The 19,567-nt window shown below is 46.7% G+C and overlaps 1 protein-coding gene and 1 pseudogene across 1 annotated transcript; one reads left to right on the top strand and one right to left on the bottom strand.

Annotated features, from left to right (window-relative positions):
- LOC123090904 (chlorophyll(ide) b reductase NOL, chloroplastic-like) overlaps nt 1-3,518 on the top strand; it is a 6,768-nt pseudogene extending 3,250 nt beyond the window's left edge.
- Nucleotides 3,519-4,174: 656 nt separating this feature from the next.
- Nucleotides 4,175-7,081, bottom strand: LOC123090903 (uncharacterized). Its single transcript, XM_044512258.1, has 3 exons — nt 5,142-7,081; nt 4,817-5,023; nt 4,175-4,646 (listed from the first exon to the last, which is right to left on the bottom strand). Exons 1-2 carry the CDS (start codon nt 7,008-7,010, stop codon nt 4,940-4,942), a joined length of 1,953 nt encoding a protein of 650 aa, XP_044368193.1. The 5' UTR covers nt 7,011-7,081; the 3' UTR covers nt 4,175-4,646; nt 4,817-4,939.
- Nucleotides 7,082-19,567: the final 12,486 nt, after the last annotated feature.

Consider the following 19,567-nt stretch of genomic DNA (forward strand, 5'->3'; position numbering starts at 1 on the left):
GCTACCCCGCCACCAACGGCGACGCCGCCGTCCAGCCGTCCGCCCGTGCAGTGCTAGGACCCCGCCGCCACACCGGACCGCCGCCGCCTAGGGACACCCCCAGCCCGCTCCGTCCCGCGCCAAAGGAAGCTGAGAGGGGAAAAGCGCGGGGGCCGCCGCCGCCAGCGTCGCCCGGGCCAGGCCCGGCGGCGAGCGCCGACGACGGCGGCAGGGAGGGAAGGAGGAGGGTGGGTCGCTGGAGAAGGAGATCGGGGCGCGGCCGGTCGCCCGCGGGGGCGACGCAGTCGCGAGAGCCTGAGAGGAGGGGCGCTTAGCTATCACAGCTCCACCCTTTCTTTAGTTATCTTTTATATTCTAGAGTTCCTAACTATTCTCTCGCATAAAGATAATTAGAAGTTGGTGTGGTTTAACTAACTAGTTTGTGTAAGGTTCTAAGCATTGGTCCATGGAATATCCGTATAAGTAAATGATCGCCTTTTGTTTCTAAGTTCTGTTTATAACTCTGAAAAGGATAGTCACACACTAACAGTAAGTACATAACTAATTTGTGCAGCCTGGCATGGTTACGACTGATCTTCTTATGTCTGGTGCTACCGCAAAGCAAGTAAGGGATAAGCACAATCTCTTTCTGACATTCTTTTTCTTTTTGCCATTGTTGATAAGATAATTCATGGTTACTAAATTGTAAATTTTACTGATGGCAGGCAAAGTTTTTCATCAATATATTAGCTGAAACTCCTGATGTGGTGAGAGCTACGCCATTGTTCCTTTTTTTTACAGGGCCATTGGTCCTTTTCCTCCAGAACAATGTTGACTCTTCTTCTAAACTCTAAAGCTTATGTTTGGCAGCAGTAGTAATAATTTTTAGCTGCTTTAGGCCTGTGTCCATTTGGCGTGTAGAACCGTCCGACCACTTAGCTTGAACGTGGTCTCCAGACTTGTTTATACGTTCCTAAAATTTGTGATTTGGTCATTGTCGAAGGGCTGTTAACCTTTTGTGCTTGCTTTAACAAAGTTAAAAAAAATGGCAACTTGAAGTTCTTCATATGATGTCGCAAGGCAGACATGTGTTATCAAATGTGTCGATCTGAAGTCCTGAACAAAAAATAAATAGTTGATCTAATATAAACTGACAAAGTTGGCTTTCGAAGCTTATAACTTTGCTTAAAAATCTTACAGACAGGCACGTTTTCTTTGTACAGTACACTTTTTAATCATATTATCTGTTTGGTAATATGGTAATATAATAATCAATGTTGACTATTAAAACAGGTTGCGGATTACCTTGTTCCAAACATCAGAGAAATCCCTACCAAGCAATCCATGAAGCCGACTTACATTCGCTTTCTCACAGGCTTGAAAGCCTACTCCAGAATATTTTCAGTAAGAACTCTCTGAAACCTGGGGAGGGTCTTTTATTAATCTTGGACATCCCCAACCAATGTCAAATTTACTGTAATGATCATTCTTCCTGATTTTATTTGCAGAGAATTGCTTTTGGTGCTCGTAGGAACAAGTATGTTGCCGAGGATTAGTTTTCTTACTGCCATCTTCCAACCCAGAAGAAACCTAGGGATATTCTTGTTATCATATTTTAGAAGCCCATTCTTTTCCTGTAAAAATAGGATGTATCACTGAGGGCATCTTGAGAACACAGCAATGTACCCCTCATATATACAATACATGTAATTTGATTACACCTCATCAAATTACAGTTCATCTGGATTATTTATGGACCTTATGATCTAGTTGCATGTTGCATTTTCAATGCAAGAGGAGCCCATGATACATCTATGCACCTACACATTAAGGCTGAAAACCATTTTTCCTTGTTACTTCCTATAACTTGTGTAGTCTTGCCTAACTTATCTGTTGGGACAAGTTCGTCGTGCAATTAAGCTCCTATGATAGATTTATTGTGTTTGTACAACTTTTTTTTTCCTCTTCATTGAAAGGCATGCAGATGGCATTGCAATGACAAGACATGGTCATGCACTCATGCTGCTACCTTGCTGCTTGGTGTTTCGCAGCATAGGGTAGGACTTTGATCACATCTCACACATCCAGATTGCCTGATAAGTCAACCTCAACACTTACTACTGCACCTAAATTATCATTCTGGTTATTTACTTCTCTGTCACATTCCTGATAAGTTAATGTGATGTGCACCATTCGTGGATTTGGCAGAGTCTGCTCGTGCTATCGCAACATCAACTCTTGTTGCTTTGTTGCCATTCAGAAGGCTTTATTTCTCTGCAAACCATTCCACCCATACAAACCAACTGTGAGTTGTGACGTGTTATGTTAGTGTGATAGAATATGGCTGGCTACACAAAGATAGTGCAGTATCTCTAGTCTCTTACAAGAACTGTATAAAGGGACTGGCTTGATAGAGAAGGAGACTATCACTCTCTCTTCTCGCTAAAAGATATGACATACATTCCCAGTTCCTTTTGCTTCCCCGCACATATCGGTATGCGCATGTTAATGATTTTAGTTTCTTTTTTGGTATTTTTGTGCATTCTTTTTTCTAATGTAGGATGGCCAGAGCATTGATTTGCCTGCTTGATCTCCAATTTGTATTTGAAAATATTTTTCTGTATCTATATGGGCATATGTGCACGTTTAAAAAATAAACAAATTTTGATGGATTCTGTCTCTTGTAGTACACACGAGCTGCTGTATTGTCGTTTTGCTGGTTTGCATTGCCTTGGTTTTAAAAGGTGTCTCAAGCTTTCTGATTTCCTTGATCTTTGACAGGTGTGAGCTTGATTTGCTGACTGATGTCCAACGGCAAGCCGACATATAACAGTGACTCTTCTTACATGTCGAGCATACCGGTCTGTTGCTTTCTCAGGGCAATGCAGCCGACAAGTAGTTTACTTCGCTGGACCGGTGATCTCCATAAGATCTTCCTGGAAGCTGTAGAGTATCAAGGAGGCCCCTATGGTTTGGTTTCTTGAACTTTGAGCATACGATGTCAAACAATTCATTCTCTGTTACTTGGATCTGAAACTTCTCGATGGAACTGATGCTGTGCTACTCAACCGTCGCAACTCCTTAGAGGTGAAGCCAACTGCGGTGAAGGAGAAAATGGAAGCTATGGGAGTCACAGGCCTCACAATCTGGAACATAAAAAGCCACCTCCAGGTACCTCCTGCCCTCTTGCAGCTCTTCATAGATACTTTGAGGGTTTTCGTTCTGCGGTGCGGGGTCTCAACGCACTTGGCTTGCTCTTGTGTGCCAGAGATACAGGGAGAAGTGCAATTTAGGACCTGAACCTCCTCGGGATGTCCGAGGCACTGCATCACCAAGGAAGGCTGGAGATGGTGTGTATGGTTCTCTGATGCAATGGAATTGTTGGATCTGCATGCCTTTGTGTTCTCTATTTATTTATTTGTATTTTAGAACTGACTGACTGATTGATTATTGAGCTTGTTCATAAGTTCTGTAACTTGTTCTGGTGTGTAGGACATCTTTTTTTCTCGAAAAGGGGGTGTACCCCAGCCTCTGCATCAGAAAGATGCATACGGCTCATCTGAGACCGAGACAGTGGTGGACAATGATGCAGCAACGAATCTGACTGAAATGGAGGTACTCCTCATCATCGTTGATAGCCTGGCCTGGACAGTGGACAAGCATATACTATCATCCAAAGGCAAGACCTGGTCAGTCTTAGTACATTTCAGGGCCATATAACAGTAGAGGGAACACACTTGCCATACCATGCCAGGAAGGTTAGGATCATAGTATGGCTGCCGCCTGCAGGTATCTGCATCTGTGGCAACCCAACCCCAGACCCGGCCATCTTTTAGCACGAGGGCACACCGTCGCGCTCTAGGAGTAGGATGTCACGCTCTAGTAGTAGGATGGCGTGCCACGCCAGGGAGCAAGCTCTAACGACGTTGCCGCCAAGGCCACCACGACGCCGCACTTCGTGTTCGTCCCGCTGATGCACCACGGCCACCTGATCCCGGCGGTGGACGCGGCGCTGCAGCTGGCCACCCACTCTAAAAAGCCCCCAGCCCAACAAAATCCCAGCACCAAGGGGGAAATATGTCAACAGAAGGGGGAAATGTGAATCCAACGACTGAAGAATAGCGCATTTAACAAGGCCAAGCAGTGAACAAATTAAGGCAGCGACGCATAACAGTAGTAGCAGCTAGCTAGTTTATGGAAACCAAACGTGCTTCAGTACACAGAATGTCACAGCGCAGTGTCCACTTGCTGATGGCAGAATGCTCGCTAATTAATTAGGACATCATAACACACACAGCAGGAAGCATCATATATGGTCTCACTTCACAGCTGATAGCATCACACACTCGTATCTAGCAGTGGCCACGGAGGAGAAAAGACTCACTCATCCAGAGGCACAGACTCATCCTCTGAATCTGAATCTGGACTGCTCTCATCCGGCGCCCATGAAGAATCTGAACTGGGCTCATTCGGCTCATCCTGTGAATCCGGCATGTTCAAATTCCGCGCGAGCTCCACGTCCAACTCGGAACTGAAGTGCACGAGGTCCATCTCTAGCATGAAATCCACGCTGCGGGTTCCCTTATGGGTGATATCATCGTCAATGTACTTGGCGTCATCTGGATACACAATCTTCCTTGCGCAAATCATGTCGTAGTAGCAACGTCCTATTAACAAAGTAAAACCCGGATCAGTAAGATGATAATAAGCCAATTCAGATTTATGATGAGTAGTGCATTCAAGCATCGTGAGAAGCAGATCGCCGTGACTCAAAGTACTAATCAAATGCTATCACTTGCTAATCAGCCGTGCCACGGCAGAGAAGTAGATGACTTACCCGCATATGCATAGGGCAGAGGGCAGCAGAATGCTGCTGTCCTTGGCTTGCGTGTTACGCACCACAACTCGGCGTAAAATAGGGTCCTCGGAACATTCTCATCAGAAGTTGCCATGAAGTTCACTAGGTAGCACGTATCAGTGAAGGGGCATAGCCTTCCTGTCTTTGATCCGCACCAATTATAAAATCAAGTTCATACTTTGGTCCCTACAGCAAGCAAGAAATTAAGAAGCAAGAGTGTTTGTTGGTCAAATCAAGTTAAAGCTAATATATACGTACGTAAGTAGCAGCTAATGATTGAAAACAGAGGAAGTCCAATGCCTACCCAAAAATGATGGTCCGTGTAATCCTTGAGCACCTGTTCAATCTTCGAACGCAGCCAGCTCCTCCAATACTCATACTGTGATCTCATGTCTGATACCCGCCTCAAGGCCTCTACACTAAGTTCAGGAGCAGGAGCTTGCACGGGGGGTTGATACCAGGGTGCTGCTTTGTAAACACGCCACAGCGCAACAACATCTTCTCTGATTTTATCATAGAACAACACAACACCGCTGGTTTGCGCCTTGGTTATATGTGAGACCAGGAGTTTTCGGGCTTCAGGATTGAGCAGCAGCATCCGGTGAAATTCACCTAGCTGAAGGGGCAGCGGCTGTCTAGCAGCCATGGCCGCCTCGTGGAAGGGGATTTCATCAATCTTTGGTGCAGACGATAACATGTCAACAAGGTCGCATCTTGCACTGCAGAGTTTCTCCAGAGCACGAGCAATTGAGGATTGGGGGTCGACGGACAAGGCAAGGTTTGCAAGCCCCTCGAGGGAACGGACAACTAGGCGGAGCAGAGATAGGGGGTCCAGGATGTCATTGTACTCTTTCAACATCATGCGGTCAGAAGCCGGGAGAACGGAGCCACACGTCTCATGCCAGACTGAGTTAATGATGATGTTGGAGAGAGGGTCACAGGGGCCATAGCAATGGCCGGCCATGAGGATGCTGCGCATGGTGGAGCCCGAGGGTGCGCGCAACATCTTGAAGGCCTGGACGTACAGGTTGTGAATCATGCCATAGAGGTACATCTTGAGAGACCGCAGGTAATCGCAGTTGTCGCCACCGCACGAGGCGATGAGAATGTGTTTCTGGAAATCTGCTATCGTCAGGCAATCTTGCAGCTTGCTAGGCAGTCCGGACTGCAGAGACGAGATGGCGGTCCCATCGCAGCGGAAGGTGGTGGAGGTGATCCTGGTGTGAGCTGCTGCACTAGAAGAGACAAGGGGCTTTGTCTCGGACCAGATAGCGCCGTCGTCGAGGTTGTGACGGGCATGGACAACCAGCCCATCTTTGCTGTTGCTAATGTTGGCAACACACATCGGGGTCATCATCATGTGCAACCCACGGTGGATTTCATGGGCATCCTCAGCCGTGAGAGGGTCATTGGCCGAAAACAGATGCTGGTTGAAGAGGTCGAGGTCGCCCTGTTTGAGCCGGATTGCCATGACCTGAGCAAAGATGGCGGGCGAACAGTGGCCTGCGCTGGTGGCCGCCAACTTGAGGGCGGCCTTGGTCCTGTCGGATTCAGGGTCCAGTGCCTCCTCCTTGGTATGGTAGAGGTCGTGCTGGACGAGCATGACGGCGAGGAGGAGATTGGCGCCGGCCCTGTAGAGGTAGCGGAAGGCCTGTGCCTCGTTGATGCATCCGAAGTATGCCACAAGGAAAGCCATGAGACTCTGGGCGGACCTGCATGCAACCTCGTGCCAGGGGTCGAAACCGGGTCCGTGTCTCTTTCTCTTGGACCTCATGCTCTCATCGTCGGACTCCGCCTCATCGGACTCTGTCTTGGCCTCGACTTCGACGAGGGTGGTGGGGAGGAGGGCGAGGGTGTTGAGGATGATGTTGGAGACGGGGTCGAGGGGGCCGATGCAGAGGCTGTCGGTGCTGAGGAGGCCGTAAAGGTCGGGCATGGCCTTGCAGGGCAGCCGGAGCCGGCGGAACGCCTCGTCGTAGTGACCGACGATGAGCTTGCGCGTGGCTTGGCACAAATCGTCGTCGTGGGGAAGAGGCGCATACTCGTGGCGGCAGTTGAGGCTGTGCAAGCACGAGATGAGCCCCCTCCGAGAGCTAGAGTCGCCGGAAGAAGTGGATCCAGACAAGGACCCAAGTGGAACGGAGCCGCCGGAAGAAGCGGATCCAGACGCCATCTGCGAGCAGAGACGGCGGACGGAGCTGGCGTTTTTCTCTGGGCGTCGTCGACCGTCTTGCGGGGAGAAGAGCAGATCGATCGAGTCGGTCGATAGGGTGGGGAGATATATATATATATATGGAGTGGGATGAGTTCGTCTTTTGGTCGCGACTTGCCTCCTTGACTCGGCCTCCTTTTCCCCGTGGCCCTGCCTTTCTTTTCTTGGCAGTAAACGAGTCGGTGTCTGGAGACCGTTTTGGCTCCTCCTTCCTTCCTCGACCGACCGACCAACCGCCCTTCTCCTACCTAGGCCCACATGGCCACGTCTCCAATCAAACGTTCCAAGAGACATCAATCCAACGATGGAGCACTAGTCTGATCTAGTATTTGTGAACGCATATATGGACGTGTGTGGCAACGATCACGTATGATAATTAAAGTGCATGCCCTTTTTGGCTTAGCTAAGGCATATGCATGCACACATGAGCCACGAGCTGAATTGTTAATCGTTTCAGTACTCCGGAATCCCTAATCTCGCTCCTTTGCCTATGACGATAGCTGGACACACGAGCCCTGCAGTGTTGCTGCTTTCTCTAAATTTAAGAATATGGACGTCGATAAGTGCCACACGTGTGGGAGTTAGGAGATCTGTCCACACATTTTGTGTGGTGTATAAGAGGAACAACCCACACATCTACGTGTGGGCAAAACAAGTAATGCCCACATACTTCTTTTTTCCCTCTCGATCCCTCTCACACGCGTGTGTGAGCGAAATAGATAACGCCCACACGCCCCGTATGTCAGGCCTCGTACCTCATGCGTCCGCATGTCCCGCGTGACAGTCACCACGCATCCCGCAGTTGTCATGGTCCAGACCCTCGTCCATGTTCATTTAACTGTAGTTGCCATGTCGCTGAACTTCGGTTGCCATGTCGGACAACTACAGTTGCCATGTATGGTCTGGTCTACTGCAGTTGCCATGATTTCAAAACTTTAGGAGTTGCCACCACTAACACTAGGCAGTTGCCATATAGCACTACAAAAAGGCATGGCAAAAATACATGTTCGGGTAAAAGAGATAGTTGCCATGTGCTCACAAGCACGCTAGGGCCGTTGCCATGTAAAAAGAAAGTGTTGCCATCTGCTTACGTGCACGCTAGGGCAGTTGCCATGTACCATGCAAAAACACATGGCAACTCGGGTAAAAGAGAGTTGCCATCTGCTTACAAGCAAAGCTAGGGCAGTTGCCATGTACCCTGCAGAAACACATGGCAACTGCCGCTTTGGGTGTGCGCGAGGAGACGGGCGTGTGGGCGAAGTGATAAACACCCACACACTAGCCCCCTCTGCGTGCGTGAAAACTGGTGTGTGGGCGAATTGCTAAATGCCCACACACCAGCCCCCCGTGTGGTGAAAAAGGACGTGTGGACGACCGGATGAATGCCCACACACCAGTTTAGTCCTACGTGGCACACAAAAACTGCTATAACGCCCCAAGATTCGTGCAGAATTGGTTGAACGAGAATCCATGCATGTGGGCGAGTTGCCAGACGCCCACACGTGTGGGCGTTAGTGTTTTCGTAAGAATATTTATAGTCCGACTCCTCAAACATTTTCTATACGCTCCAAGGTACGACCCGATTAAAAAGTTGTGACCCAGACAGGCTCATAATCATCAATGGCGGCCCTTATATGCAGCTCAAATCCAGGGCAAATAAGGGGAGGTCGGGCGCTCTCGCCACATCGGATCCAGCCCATGCTGATTCATCCTGATCCCACATATATTTGTTCCTGTTCACACCCCGGATCAAACCCTAACCATTCCACTCCACTTCGCTCCGCCCCAAGCTCCCTTTCGGCGATCTCTGGGCCTCTTCGGCATCACGAGCAGTGGATCCGAGTTCTCTGTTACCTGATTTAGTAATTGGGACCTCATCCCTGGCCGGAGGTGCCGAGGTGGCCATCTGCATTGCGCTCCGCCGCGCCATCGAGGAAAATGCCCAACAGCGGCCGAACTCAATCCGACGGGAATCCATAGCATCCGCTCAAATGACACTTGGAAATGGCGTGAGGCGCATCACCGCTGCCTCGCATGGGTGATGTGGTTCGTCTGGCGTCAGAACGATGTGGCGAACACGAAGCCCCTTCGTTGGCACGCCGACTTAGAGGCCCTCACTGACCCGTTCGCTGAGGCTATGACGCGGCATGCCCGCCGTGCGAGGAAGAGGGGCGGGAGGCCGCGACAACCCTCGCGGTAGACGTCGGCGAGGCAGAACTGCATTCCCTGGCACCGGTACAGGTGGCCGCTATCCTCTTGCGCCGCAACCATGTCATGGTGGACGTGCCGGGCTCCAACCATGATGGATCCATTGTCAACCTCACATCGACCGACGATGTGCAGGCCACCGGCTCCAATGAGAAAGAGTAGGGCATGGGAGAAGGTGGGACGACGACGCCTCGAGTCCCGTGAGCCAATGTGTGTCCCATGTCCTACTCTAGCTCGCCGGTGACAACACCAATACTCAGAGGGGCGCAACCGACTACCGTACATGAACACGGCAGAGCCGGGCGAGCTTTGTTCAAGATTAGGTTCACATTGCCTATACTTGTATGGATTTGAGGATTCGTAATTGATGTATTTGTAATTTGTAATTAAATTTGGTCTTATTCAGTACTTGTGGCCCGACATTGATGATTATGTGATCATCTACAGAAGACATGCATGTACATAGGAAGCTGGTAGTGGGATGCAGAATTATCCCGACCAAACCTACTTCATCTATCAGGTTAGGCATGGCATGTTTCGGCAGTTTCTGTTACAATTAAAGTAGTGTAAGAAAGCAACAATCATATATATTGTAAGGCAAATGTGATAAAAACATAATATTAAATAGAAATCTTGCAAGAAGTTTGTTCTTAATGTTAGACTTCGTCAAGCTATGAAGGAGTAGATGTTGGGGAACGTAGTATTTTTTTAAAAACCTACGATCACGCAAGATCTATCTAGGAGAAGCATAACAACGAGCAGTGAGAGTGTGTCCACGTACCCTCGTAGACTGAAAGCGGAAGCGTTTAGTAACGCGGTTGATGTAGTCGAACGTCTCCGCGATCCAACCGATCAAGTACCGAACGCACGTCACCTCCGCGATCTGCACACGTTCATCTCAGTGACGTCCCTCGAACTCTAGATCCAGCTGGGGCCGAGGGAGAGTTTCGTCAGCACGACGGCGTGGTGACGGTGATGATGAAGTTAACGACGCAGGGCTTCGCCAAAGCACTACGACAATATGACCGGGGTGGAAATCTGTGGAGGGGGGGCACCGCACACGGCTAAGAAATCAACTTGTGTGTCTATGGGATGCCCCTTGAAAGTGCAACTATCCCTAGGTGGTTTTGGTAATTCCTAACAACATATAGCTCATTGAGCTAACATCATTCCAAGATGAACATTTCAGGAAAAGCTCAATGAATGGCATGGCATGGATGAGAAAAGTGGATCCCTCAAAATGCTAAGGATAAAAGGATTGGCTCAAGCTCAAAAGCTCAAGACTCTACATTTTATATTTTAGTGATCCAAGATCACATTGAGTCTATAGGAAAAGCCAATACTATCAAGGAGGGATGAGGTGTTGCTTAATGAGTTTCTTGCTCCACAGTGCTTAGTGATATGCTCCACCCTCAACTACTTTCTCACATCCACATATGACCTAAACCAAAAGTCAAACTCGGCCCTACGATTCTTTCTACCCGGCGCCACCGAGTTCAGATGTCATAGACACTGCCACAAACCCTAGGCAAATCGGTCTCACCGATAGGGATCTCGGTCTCACTGAGATGGGATTGTAATCTCTTTGTTTTCCTTCGTAACGTTTCGGTACTACCGAGATGAGAGATCGGTCCCACCGAGATTGCAATGTAAACTCCCTGTTTCCTTTTCGTAACATTTCGGTCCCACTAAAATGAGTGAACCGGTCCCACCGAGTTTACCTGACCAACTCTTTGGTTAGCTTATTACCAAAATCGGTCTCACCGAGTTTGTGTAATCGGTGTCACCGAGATTACGTTATGCCCTAACCCTAACCATATCGGTCCTACCGAGTTGCATGTCGGTCCCATCGAAAATCCTAACGTCACTAGATTTGCTAAATCAGTCCGACCGAGTTTACCAATTCGGTCCCACCGAGTTTGGCAAGTTGTGTGTAACGGTTAGATTTTGTGTGGAGGCTATATATACCCCTCCACCTCCTTTTCATTCGTGGAGAAAGCCATCAGAACAAACCTACACTTCCAACTTGCTGTTTCTGAGAGAGAACCACCTACTCATGTGTTGAGGCCAAGATATTCCATTCCTACCATATGAATCTTGATCTCTGGCCTTCCCCAAGCTGCTTTCCACTCAAATCCTCTTTCCACCAAATCCAAATCCTGTGAGAGAGAGTTTAGTGTTGGGGAGACTATCATTTGAAGCACAAGAGCAAGGAGTTCACCATCAACACACCATTTGTTACTTCTTGGAGAATGGTGTCTCCTAGATTGGCTAGGTGTCACTTGGGAGCCTCCGACAAGATTGTGGAGTTGAACCAAGGAGTTTGTAAGGGCAAGGAGATCGCCTACTTCGTGAAGATCTACCGCTAGTGAGGCAAGTCCTTCGTGGGCGACGGCCATGGTGGGATAGACAAGGTTGCTTCTTCGTGGACCCTTCATGGGTGGAGCCCTCCATGGACTCGCGCAACCGTTACCCTTCGTGGGTTGAAGTCTCCATCAACGTGGATGTACGCTAGCACCACCTATCGGAACCACGACAAAAACATCCATGTCTCCAATTGCGTTTGAAACCTCCAAACCCTTCCCTTTATATTCTTGCAAGTTGCATGCTTTACTTTTCGCTGCTCATATACTCTTTGCATGATTGCTTGAATTGTGCTAAGATTGCTTGACTTGTGCTAAGATAGCTTAAAATCTACCAAAGACTAAAATTGGGAAAAGGATAAGCTTTTATTTGGTCAAGTAGTCTAATCACCCCCCCTCTAGACATACTTTCGATCCTATAAGTGGTATCAGAGCTTTGGTCTCCATTTGCTTTGATTCCCATAGCTTTTGGTGGTCATAACCTTGGTTTCACAACCTAGAAGAGTATGGCGTCTAGTGAGGGAAATTATCATCGTAGAGGTCCTTACTTTGATGGTACTAATTTTGCTAGTTGGAAGCATAAGATGAAAATGCATATTCTTGGACATAACCCCGCCGTTTGGGCTATTGTGTGTATTGGCTTGCAAGGTGAATTCTTTGATGGGAGAGAACCGAACCATGAAGCTAGCGCAGAAGAGTTGAAGATGCTGCAATACAATGCTCAAGCTTGTGATATCCTCTTCAACGGATTGTGCCCCGAAGAATTTAACAAAATCAGCCATCTTGAGAATACAAAGGAAATTTGGGATACTTTGATTGATATGCATGAAGGTACCGACTCCGTCAAGGAATCCAAGTTGGATGTGCTCTAAAGTGAACTTGACAAGTTCAAAATGAAGGATGGTGAAGATGTCGCTGAAATGTACTCTAGGCTTGCTCTTATCACAAATGAGATTGTCGGCTTAGGAAGTGAAGAGATGACCAACAAATTCATCATCAAGAATATCCTAAGAGCGTTGGACAGAAAATATGATACTGTGTGCACATTGATCCAAATGATGCCCAATTACAAAGATCTCAAGCCAACGGAAGTCATTGGAAGAATTGTTGCTCATGAGATGCCACTCAAGGATAAGGAGGAACTTCACAACAAGTCAAGTGGTGCTTACAAAGCCTCATGTGAAGCCCCCACATCATCAAGTGAGAAACAAACCTTCAATGAAGAATTGAGCCTAATGGTGAAGAACTTCAACAAATTCTACAAGAGTAGAAACAAAGAGAGAAGCTCCAAGTCAAGGTCCTACAATAACAAAAGATCTTCTAGTCGAGAGCGCAATTGCTACAATTGTGGGAGACCCGGACACTATTCCAATGAGTGTATGACACCCCACAAAAGAAGAGAAGAATCACCCAAGAGGAGAAGTGGAAGAGAAGAATCACCACCAAGAGAGAGGAGGAGTAAAGATGATCATTATGAACGAAGAACACCCCGGAAAAGCAAGGATTCAGAAAGGAAGGACAAGTCATCAAGGAGCTACACAAAACGAAGACATCAAGCTCATGTTGGTGAAAAAAAAGTAAAAAGAATGGGTATCCGGCTCCGACTCCGACAATCACTCCGAGAGAAGCTATCACTCCGACTCCGAATATACTCAAGATGAAGGTGTTTCCGGTCTAGCACTTGTGTCAACCAACTCCTACGACATATTTGATTCACTAAATGAAGGACTTGGAAGATGCTTCATGGCCAAAGGCCCAAAGGTAACACACGCCGAGTATGTTGATTTCAATAGTGATGAAGATGACTTGATAGGTGATGATGATTTACTTGTTGACAACTCTAGTGATGAATACTATGATGAAACGTCAATTAATCATGCTAATCAAGATAAAACGAATGACAATGATAAGGAGAAGATTGAGCTTCTAACTAAAGAACTAAACACTCTTAAGTTAGCTCATGAAACTATCTTAGAAGATCATCGAGAACTTTTAAGGACTCATGAGAAGTTACGCTTTGAAAAGCTTAACCTTGAGCAAGAGCATGAGTTCTTAAAGGCAATCAATGATGATCTCCGTAAGAAAAGTTCTTCTTACATTGCCAAGCGTTTACTCTTATCTACTTACATGCCTCAAGTCAAGTCCATTAACAAGAACAAGAAGGATTCTTCCTCTAGTAGTAACAATAATCATGCTAAATCCAATGTTGTTGCTTCTAGTAGTTCTCTTGATTCCACTAATGATTCTCTTAGCCAAGTTACACTTGAGCAAGAAAATAGCTTATTGAAGGGAATTATAGAGAAAGGTGTTTACAAGAGCCTTGCCGGGAGTAAGCAATTTGAGGAAATTGTACGCAAGCAAGGAAGGCACCGGAAGAACCAAGGTGTTGGTTTTGAACGAAAGTTCAATGCCAATGGAGTTGAGTGGGAAGAAGATCAATACCCCAAGACGAAGTTTGTTCCTCAACAAGAGAAGTATGATCCTACTTCCTTCAAGGGGACACAAGCTCAAGATGATCTTCCACCACAAGACCACAAGCAAAAAGGCAAGGATAAGCTTCAAGAGGAGATTGATGCATTTGAAGAAGCTCCTAAGGCCTTGGTCAAGTGGGTTCCCAAGACTACGTCAAGTTCTACTTCATCAAGTACGACTACAACTCCAAGGATTCCCATCAAGATGATGTGGATCCCGAAGAAGAAGAACTAGAGAGTTCTTGAGGGTGACTCCGCCAACATATTTCACTCATATCATTTTGGCAACAACAAGTGCAATCAACTTCCACATCTTGCACTAGTTCAAGGAGTCACAAACCCTCTTGTTGGTAAGACAAGGGACAAGGTAACCTAATGCTTTCATAGACATCATCTTGTGTGTGCATCACTCTATGTCTATGGATATCCTTGTTTGTTCCTTGTGGGACTAACCCGTGTAGGTATTGAAAGTGCAACTCACTCCAAAGGATTGCTCCAAATGATCTACATCAACATTGAGCATCCACATCTTTAACACCTACATGAAGTCATCATCGACAAAACCCAAGGTTAGTTCATCCCTCTAAGGGGGGATCTCACATCTAGGGGGAGCTTAACTCTAAGAATTGAGTCAAAGCAACTCTAATGGTGTGAACACATCAATGCATTATGTAAAAGTGGTAACCCCACTTGAGCTTAAACGATGAGTATGACCTATGATCAAATGTTCTCATTTGACTCCTAAGTCAATATACTCATATATAGATGACCTAGTCATCGCCAATTGTTTGATAGATGCTAGAATTGGTTGTGCATGCTTTGCCACATATTTCATTTGCCATTTTATTGTGTGAGCATGTTGGTTGCATATTTTACTCATTCGAGGACATCCACTTGTTGCTTTGATTGATTGGTTTCTTTTTCTTTTGCCAAGTGGATGGACAAGAATGCCTAAGAACCTTCTCTAGCTATCTATGCTTTTCTTGTCTCAAACTCTATTCATGCTACATCACAAAATTTGATCAAGTCAGATTCGAACCACTCTGTGTGAGGAGCACTCGGAGTCCCCGATTCGTCATAGACTTAAACTTCCAAAACTTCTTTGTGCGTTTCGGTCTGACCGATTCTTCCATTTCGGTCATACCGAGATCACTAAGTCGATCTAGGTTTTCAATCTCGGTGCAACCGATTTGAACTTTTCGGTCACACCGAGTTGCTGTAACTGTCAACAGTTATGCATCTCGGTGCCACCAAGTTGTTCCACTCGGTCACACCGACAGGGTCGGGCTATATATACCACGGGCAAAAATTTGGAAACTTTCTCCGAACCCTTTCGCCCGCGCATAGCTCGCTCCGCCTCCAGGGTCTCCGGATCGTCCTCCTCGTCGCCAGCCGCCTCCAGTCGCTGGTCTCCGCCGCCGTCAACGGAATCATCCCCGCCGTTGCCGCCGTAGTGAGGTCATCGCCGAACTAGGGTATGGACTCGATCATAGTGCTATCCCCGTCCGATTCCTAGCACATTGTGTTCATCATGATTCTTGCCACGATGAAACTATTCTATCCAGTCAAAACAATCCATAGATTAGAGGTGAATTTAAAATTTAGGGTTAGGTTTCCGCCGAAAGCATCTCGGACCCACCGAGTTGTAGAACTCGGTTCCACCGATTCGGCTAAGGCCATTGCACAAGTGATTCTCGGTCTGACCGAGAATTGCAAATCGGTGTGACCGAGTTCAGGACTTTGTGAAACCCTAGCAGTCTTGGTGCCACCGAACTGTGACTCGGTCTGACCGAGTTCAGTACTTTAGGTTCCAAAAGCTGCTTCGGTATCACCGAGTTTGCAAATCGGTTGATCCGAAATGCTTTTTGTGGAAAACTAAAACTAAGTTTTTAACTCATTCTTTTGCAAAAACCTCTGTATTTTGTGATGCTCATCCACTCTATCTCATCTATATCTATTCACAGGGTCTGCATCAGTGTTTGCAACATGTCTGATCAAAGTGACAGCCAGAACAGGGAAGAGGAGCAGATTAAGATGAGTGAGGGCACTAGTCCCTCAAGCACCTCTGATGATGGTAGCAGGAGCACCCCAAGCAACTTGCCCAAAGCTGCCACCAGGGCCAGAAAGAAGAAAACCTCAGAATCTGAGAATGAAGACTATGTGGCAGTTGAGGATGAGGCCACTTCCAAGAAGAAAGTGCTCAAAAAGGAGTATGGCACAGCTGCTGCCATTAAGCCTGGTATGAAGACCAAAGTACCTACAAAGAGAACTCCCATGTCTAAAGCCAGAGCCTCTACTCAAGTACCTTTGGAATCTCAACCCAAAGAGGCTACTGCAGAAGGGAAGAAGAGGAAGGAAAGGGTCAAGAAGACCATGGCCAGAGTTGTTGGAAAGCCTTCAATGATGGAAGAGGAAGAGGAAGAAGAGGTTGCTGCACCAACACCCAAGGCTCAGAAGCTTATGGGTGATGCTATTAGGTCAGGGGCTGCATCATCAAAGCCCAAAGAAGCACCCAAAGCTGCCTCCAAGCCCAAGATTGCACCAAAGAGGAATACCAGAAACATATCTGCTGCTGAGAAGAACAAGGCCCCAGTGCCTGAAACTGCTGCCGAAAAAGAAGAAGATGAAGACCATGTCTTGAGAAAGTTGAAGCCAAAGATTCCAGACCACAATGATGCTCATCCTGTGGCTGAGAACATAAAGCTGAGAAAGGATGCAGGCCTCAGACAGTGGAGGTTGTCTGATCCTTATGCTATTAGGAGAAGGACTGCTGTTGACTACATGTTCCATACTAAGGAACAACAGGATTTCTATGAGACAGTGCTGCTGGACAAGAAGCCTATAGTTTGTGACATGAGGTGGGTGGACTGGACCTACATGAAGGAGAATGAGGAACACTATCCTGGTGTGTATGACAGTTTTAGTGCTTGTGGAGTTGCAGACTTTGTTGGGCAGAAGCTCACAAAGTGGATTGATGAGCTCATAATGCAATTCTACTCCACAACACACTTCTATCCAGATGGCAAGATAGTATGGATGTCTGAAGGTACAAGGTACCAATCAACAATTGAAGAACGGGAAAATCTGATCAATGCACCTAAGGAGAAAGGAGATGACTTGGATGTCTATGCCAAGAAGAAGATGGATCAGAACACTATGGCACATATGTACAAGGAGATCCCAGATGCTACAGTTGAGACACATAAGTTTGGATCTGTACATTATCTTCTGTCAGGACTGCCAACCATCAACTGGATCCTCAGGCATACTCTCTTGCCCAAGTCAGGTGACCACAATATGATCAGAGGCCATGCAATAAACTTGCTACACTTATTTGATGTGCCACAGAAGTTCAAGGTCATGAGCCTCATAGTTGAGACTTTCAAGAGGACATCAGCTAACCAGAAGAGAAGTTGTGGGTATGCCCTACAGATCCAGGAGCTGATTAACTCCAAGATAGGCACAGGCACATACTTGTTGGACAAGGACCACACGCCTATCTATCCAGACTTTGAGGATAACCAAGTGGTTATGGATGAAGATGAACCATCTTCTGTGCATGCTCAAGCAAAGAAGGAGAAGGCAAGGACAGAGAAGGCTACCAAGATGCCAACAATGGAAGAGGCATCTCAGTACTTTCTGAAGAGCAAACAAGATCATCTAAGCTACTTGATTGCATCCACTCTGAGGATTGAGAAGGGGCTGGCCACCTTGACTCAAAACCAGGAGAGTCTGGAGAGGATCATGGAGCAGAAGTTCTATGACTTGGATGTGAAGGTAACTGAGATGCTTCAGGATGATATGCAGGAGAGGAAGGGCAAGACAACCACTGATGCATTTGCCAGAATGCCTAGAGCTCAGAGATCAGTTGCAATGCCAGTGACAGACACCAGAGCCACTTCATTTGCACCGGCTACATCTCCTACAGCTCTAGTGCAACCAGCTCCAGCACCTACACCTCCAGCTCCATCCACATCAACTGAAGTCTTCGTCCAAGGAGCCATCTCTACACTGCCACATGAAGATCAAGCCTGAGAGTTGATCTAGTGCTATGCATTTTCTATAAACTTTTTGGTAACTTGTTGCCAAAGGGGGAGAAAAATGTATAGATCATAGGCTTCGAGAGAGAGTGTTGCTTTTTGTTCTCTCTTGCTTTGGTGTTTAAACTTTATTTGCTTGTTCGAAATACTTTATGTCTGTGTGATACCTGGATGATCATGTGTTTCATCATATGCTACATTTATGCTTGTTGGATGACATTATCCTTTTATCTCTATATGATCATTCACTTTGCTTGGTGATGAGTGAATGTATTCAATTATTATTTTGAGCGCTCCACCAAGATGTATGTGACATGGAAGAGTAACCCATGAGCCTAACTCTTTGTGCATTTGCAGTCCAAAGAAAATCTTAAACTATGCACAAATTTAAGGGGAGCTCTTGCTTATCACATACTTCTCAAAGCGACAATGTTTTTCACTCTTATTATCATTTGTCAAAGCTTTGATCTATATGTTGTCATCAATTACCAAAAAGGGGGAGATTGAAAGTGCAACTATCCCTAGGTGGTTTTGGTAATTCCTAACAACATATAGCTCATTGAGCTAACATCATTCCAAGATGAATATTTCAGGAAAAGCTCAATGAATGGCATGGCATGGATGAGAAAAGTGGATCCCTCAAAATGCTAAGGATAAAAGGATTGGCTCAAGCTCAAAAGCTCAAGACTCTACATTTTATATTTTAGTGATCCAAGATCACATTGAGTCTATAGGAAAAGCCAATACAATCAAGGAGGGATGAGGTGTTGCTTAATGAGTTTCTTGCTCCACAGTGCTTAGTGATATGCTCCAAAACCCTCAACTACTTTCTCACATCCACATATGACCTAAACCAAAAGTCAAACTCGGCCCTACCGATTCTTTCTACCCGGCGCCACCGAGTTCAGATGTCATAGCCACTGCCACAAACCCTAGCCAAATTGGTCTCATCGATAGGGATCTCGGTCTCACCGAGATGGGATTGTAATCTCTCTGTTTACCTTCATAATGTTTCGGTACCACCGAGATGAGCGATTGGTCCCACCGAGATTGCAATGTAAACTCCCTGTTTCCTTTTCGTAATGTTTCGGTCCCACCAAAATGAGCGAACCGGTCCCACCGAGTTTACCTGACCAACTCTCTGGTTAGCTTATTACCAAAATCGGTCTCACCGAGTTTGTGTAATCGGTCTCACCGAGATTACGTTATGCCCTAACCCTAACCATATCGGTCCTACCGAGTTGCATGTCGGTCCCACCGAAAATCCTAACGGTCACTAGATTTGCTAAATCGGTCCGACCGAGTTTCTCAATTCGGTACCACCGAGTTTGGCAAGTTGTGTGTAACGGTTAGATTTTGTGTGGAGGCTATATATACCCCTCCACCTCCTCTTCATTCGTGAAGAGAGCCATCAGAACAAACCTACACTTCCAACT

The sequence above is a fragment of the Triticum aestivum genome, chromosome 4B (genome assembly GCF_018294505.1).
Source record: "Triticum aestivum cultivar Chinese Spring chromosome 4B, IWGSC CS RefSeq v2.1, whole genome shotgun sequence".
NCBI lineage: Eukaryota > Viridiplantae > Streptophyta > Magnoliopsida > Poales > Poaceae > Triticum > Triticum aestivum.